Raw genomic sequence first — 4,810 nt, 5'->3', positions numbered from 1 at the left:
CGCCGTACGACACGCCCTGCACGCCGCCCAGCCCCAGCCCCAGCCCCGTGCCGCTACTGCCGCTGGCGCCCATGCCGCTGAGACTGCCGCGCGCCGCCGACACGTAGAACCCCTCCTCCGTGGCGGGCCGCGCCCAGGCGGCTGTAGCAGCCGCGGCCACGGCGCTGCTACTGCCGCCGGGCCCGCTGGCGCCCGCCATATAGTTGGCACGCCGGTGTGCGCCCGTGACCACCCAGCCGCCGCCGCCGCCGCCGCCGCCGGCAGCCCCGCCGGCTCCACCGCCGCCTCGTGCGAAGTCCGCGGACGCGGTCACGCCTCCTCCTCCTCCTCCGGCACTGCTTCCCACCACCCCCAGTCCTGCCCCTCCTCCTCCTCCTCCTCCCCCTCCACCTCCCCCCATGCCCGCGATCTCCCAGGGGTGCAGGATGCGCGTGTTGCGGTAGAAGTGCAGCTCCGACGCCTCCGCCAGCTCGCTGTCCACGGAGCGGCTGGTCAGGTCGCCGCCGCCGTTGGCGTAACTGCCGTGTGGGTAACTGCCGTGGGGGTAACCGCCGTGGGAGTAGCCGCCGTGGGGGCCGTTGGCGTAGGAACCGTTACCGTTACCAGAGGTGTAGCTGCGGTTGGGGTCACGCGGCAGGCAGCCGTCAGTTGGGACCGTTGCAGCCGCTAGTCAGCTGTCTCGCCCACCGGGCTCTCGCCCGCCCAGGCATTTAGACCAAAGCGCACCCCCAGCCTGTCCGGCAGACCTCATGGCCGCAGTCCAGTCCTACATCCTAAGGCCCCCCGCTGTGCTGTCAGACAGACTGACAACAGACAGCCCCAGCCCGGTGACCCGGCATCCTCCTAGCTTCGCAGTGTCACAGCCCACTGCCCCTCACACCCGACCCGTCCTCCCTCACGCCGTGTTCCCCTCCCCTCTCCTCCCCAGCTTGCCCGCCAGCCGCGCACCTGCCGTGCACTGTCGGCCCCGGCCCCGCTGCCGCAGGCAGCTGCCCGCCTCCAAACAACGCAGCCGCCACGCCACCTCCTCCCGCTCCACCTGCTCCACCTCCTCCCGCTCCACCTCCTCCCGCTCCTCCTCCCGCTCCTCCTCCGCCTCCTCCTCCCGCTGCTCCTCCTCCGCCTCCTCCCCCCGCTGCTGCTGCCCCCGCGCCAATGCCGCCCACGGACAGGTCGGGCACGGTGACGGGGCGGCTCACAGCGGGGCGGCCGGGCTTTGGCAGTCCAGCCACCACTTCGGAGTGGGGCGCGGTCTGGAACGAGTACATGGCAGCAGCAGCGGCCATGGAGGGAGCACCTCCGCCCGCGCCGCCCGGGCCTGTGGCAAAGAATGGGTCGGTTTTGGTGGGGCGGGAACCCGAGGTATGAACGCACGGAGGCGAGTGAGCGGCGAGGGCTGGGTGATCGCGTGCTTGGCAGAGTGGGCTAGGAGGGGGTGGGTTGTGAGTTCGGGCGTGTTTGTAAAGCGAGCCCTGGCTAGTGGGGGAATGGCTAAGCGCCGCGGGTGGAATGGCGCAGGTGGGTGCTGCGGGTGGATGCCGCGGGAGCTCAGTGTCCCCAGCGCCGCGAGCCTGGGCTCGTCCGTCCAGTTCGCCTGCCTGCACGAACGTAATTGTCCGTGACCTGCGTACCTCCGCGATTGCGGCCCCTTGACGCGCCCCTGTAGATTTATCACAACGGAAGGAAGGCAGGCGTGAGCCGCGTTGAAGAGTGGGCCGATGTTTTTGGGACGCAACAACAGAGCGTGCTGTGAAGGCTCATACCTGCCATCGCTGTCCATAATCTATCAGGTGCTTGTCAGTATCATATCGCCATGGAACGCTGCGACTACTTTTCGCGAACTGCCTGACCGAGAACAAGTTTTGCACTCGAGGCCGTGCTTCGCGCTTAACTGATAATTATATCAGACTTGGAAGCGTCTGCATTTTTTCCTGGAGCGTGCAAATCTGTTTGGTCGCTCTCGCGCTGCACATGGGCGCGTCCTTAGAGCTTGCTCTCAGCGGTGCCACACGTCTGCCAGCCTTCATTATTCCATATCTAACCAAGTACACAGCCTTTCTAGCCTCATACTCTCGCAAGAAAGCTGCGGCTTTGAGTCCCCAACTGAGGCGACCTTACTCGCTCTTCCTTCACCTACAAGCGCGCCCTGTGGTATTGCACTCATCTTGCTGCTGCGTGTATTTCACCTAATACGGATAGGCCATATACCTGACAGTCGGGGCTCTGCGACGAAGTGCACTTCAACTGCCTCCCAGCTTGGCAAGGCTTCGCTTGACATTATTCTTTTTAGCAGCATTCAGCTAGCTCCATACGGCCGGCCCGCACCGCGGACCGGCCGGGAGCGCTTCAGAGCTTGGCGTTGCAGCAGCTAAAGCAGTGTTGTGAGCTTTAACAGTGGCAGCTGCGGACGAAGCATTTACATAGTTTGTATCCGCTGGCATAAGCCTCTTGGGCAGCGTGGCGAGCCCGCGTCTTCGTCGCCATGAACAACCACTGTTCCTGGACGTAACCTGGCCCGCGCGAGCCTGCGCTTGAGGAGCGCGCGCTGACAGTCCTGCCTCACAAATGGGCTGCAGCAGCAGTAAGCCCGGCGTTGTGCCGGTGCACGACTATGACGCCGACCACGAGCGGCATAGCGGGGAGCCCGCGGTGGCCCCCGCCGACTCCGGCGTTGGCGGCAAGTCCATGCGCCTGCTCACGGTGTCGCCCAGCGGTAAGCGGCAAGTAGACCGGAGAGAGAATCAGTCCTTCTTCGACAAGAGCCGCTCCCACAAGTCCTTCGCGGCCAACAAGTCCATACGGCCGGCTGCCAAGAGCCAGCGGCCGCGCGTGTCGGCCTTCACGGACCGCGTGCCCGGGCGGTTAGACAACCCCAATGGCGGCGACAGCAAAGACCTCAACTCGCCAGGGGGCGGGGGAGGCGGGGGCGGGGGAGGCGGCGGCGGCACGGCGCACGGCGCCAAGAGCCGCTTCGCCAAGAGCATCAAGGCGGTGGCGGACGCCATGTTTGGGCCGCCGCCCGAGTGGATCCTGCGGCAGACCACGCCCATCAAGAGGTGAGGGGGAGAGGGGGAGGGTGAAGGGAGGAGCGTGGAGGGGGAAGGGTGAAGGGGGAGGGTGAAGAAGGGGGGAGCTGCGTGGCGTGGGCGTGGGCGTGCTGCGGAGAAGGATGGGTGGGTGGGTGGGTGATGGAGATGCCGCACCTGACGTGGCGGGTGGGGCAGAGGGCAGGATTGAGGGTGCCAGGAGGCAAGGGAGGTGGGGGCCGCGTGTATGGGCATGTGTGGGTTTGGCGATCTGGCAGGAAGAGGGCGGCAGGCATGCGGAGGGCCTGGGCACGGCGCCCTTGTGGTTGCGGGTGGCGGTCTCCAGACATAGCGGCGTCGCACACCACCGCTGTGGGGTTTGGCCGGTCCTTGACGCGCGCGGGGCCTCGGGCCCGTGGCTGCCAGTCTGCGCTGCGCACCAGCGGCGGCGGGCGCTGCGTAGCCGCCAGGGCACAGGGGTGACGGTGGTTGGTGGCTGGTGGGTGTGTGGGTGGATGTCGTATCGTGACCACCATAGCGATGTGACTACCGCCTGGTCTGAAAGCCGCACGCCTGGGCCCATTTCTCGGCTCGCCCGGTGAAACCCTATAACCTTGACCCTGTGTCCCTCGCTGCCGCCCTCTGCGCCTCCGCAGCCAGTACCAGTTCTTGGGCGTTGTGGGGAGAGGCCAGTTCGGTCAGGTGAGATAGGGACAGGGAGGGACTGGGAGGGATAGGGAGGGATAGAGAGGGAGGGAGGGACAAGGAGGGAGGGCCGCGCCGGGGTCGAGGTCGGGGTCGGAGTTGGGGTCCGGGTGGTCGGGTCCTGGGGCGGAGAGCGGCCTGGCTGTGCTACCAAGACAGCGCATGGGAATGGTTGTGTGTGTGGGTGGATGGGAAGGCGGGTGGGTGGGTAAGTGGGTGGAAAGCGCAGCTCGCTGGGTGTAGGCAAAGGCGCGCTGACACGGCACGTAGCCAAGGGCTGCCTGCCCAGGGGTGGGCGAGTGGCTGGAGCCGTTGGGAGGCGGGCCTGGGTGGAACGGCGTCACGGCGTGGGTGACGGACGGTGTGTGGCTGCCGTGTGCCGGAGCCGAGCGGGAAGCGCCCCAGCAAGGGAAGTGTACGCAACATCACACACGCGTCTTCCCCACCTCACCCCACCCGCCGCACCCCACCCCACGCCACCCCCTCCCTCAGGTGTACTGCATCCGTCATCTGCGCCACGGCCAGAAGTACGCGTGCAAGACGCTGGGCAAGAAGAAGCTGCTGAGTCAGCTGGACGCGGAGGACATCAAGAAGGAGATCGAGGTAAGGGGAGGAGATGGAGAGGGAGCGGGCGAGGGGGTTGGCGGGGCGGAGTGCGGGGTGTGGGGCGGGGTGGGGTGGGGCGGGGCGGGGTCATGGGAGCGTGTGATGGCCGGAGGCCCCACCCTCCCTCCCTTGCTGCTGGCTAACCCGCAGTACCACGTGTCCCACTAGCTTCTAGACTAGATTGGTGTTCCACGTAACTCCGTTTCCCTAACTACGCGCCCCCTGTCGCCACTCGCCCGTGCATTTCCCCCCACCCCTGCGCCTCAGGTGATGCACCACCTGTCCGGCCACCACTCGGTGGTGAGCCTGCACCGGGTGTTCGAGGACGAGAAGAACGTGCACCTGGTCATGGACCTGTGCCAGGGCGACCTGTACGAGCTGTTGAGGGAGGTGAGAGCAGGCGGGGGTTAGGGGGGAGGGGGGGGAGGGGGAGAGGAGGGGAGGGGAGGGGAGGGGAGGGGAGGGAGGGAGGA

At 66.9% G+C, this 4,810-nt stretch overlaps 2 protein-coding genes across 2 annotated transcripts in view; one reads left to right on the top strand and one right to left on the bottom strand.

Annotated features, from left to right (window-relative positions):
• The window catches only part of CHLRE_01g003532v5 (uncharacterized protein), a 15,368-nt gene extending 13,414 nt beyond the window's left edge, over positions 1 to 1,954 (bottom strand). Inside the window, exons 1-4 of the mRNA XM_043058150.1 lie at positions 1,764 to 1,954; positions 1,632 to 1,660; positions 949 to 1,318; positions 14 to 614 (exon numbers count right to left, since the gene is read on the bottom strand). Coding sequence (XP_042928064.1) covers positions 14 to 614; positions 949 to 1,318; positions 1,632 to 1,660; positions 1,764 to 1,780 — 1,017 coding nt within the window. The 5' untranslated portion in view covers positions 1,781 to 1,954. The remainder of the gene's footprint in view (positions 1 to 13; positions 615 to 948; positions 1,319 to 1,631; positions 1,661 to 1,763) is intronic.
• A 100-nt stretch (positions 1,955 to 2,054) lies between these two features.
• Positions 2,055 to 4,810, top strand: part of CHLRE_01g003524v5 (uncharacterized protein) — an 8,539-nt gene continuing 5,783 nt past the window's right edge. The window contains exons 1-4 of the mRNA XM_043058149.1: positions 2,055 to 3,056; positions 3,683 to 3,728; positions 4,224 to 4,334; positions 4,605 to 4,727. Coding sequence (XP_042928063.1) covers positions 2,566 to 3,056; positions 3,683 to 3,728; positions 4,224 to 4,334; positions 4,605 to 4,727 — 771 coding nt within the window. The 5' untranslated portion in view covers positions 2,055 to 2,565. The remainder of the gene's footprint in view (positions 3,057 to 3,682; positions 3,729 to 4,223; positions 4,335 to 4,604; positions 4,728 to 4,810) is intronic.

Source organism: Chlamydomonas reinhardtii, chromosome 1, assembly GCF_000002595.2.
Source record: "Chlamydomonas reinhardtii strain CC-503 cw92 mt+ chromosome 1, whole genome shotgun sequence".
NCBI lineage: Eukaryota > Viridiplantae > Chlorophyta > Chlorophyceae > Chlamydomonadales > Chlamydomonadaceae > Chlamydomonas > Chlamydomonas reinhardtii.
Note: the sequence above shows the minus strand (reverse complement) of the source record. Positions and strands in the feature narration are given on the sequence as shown.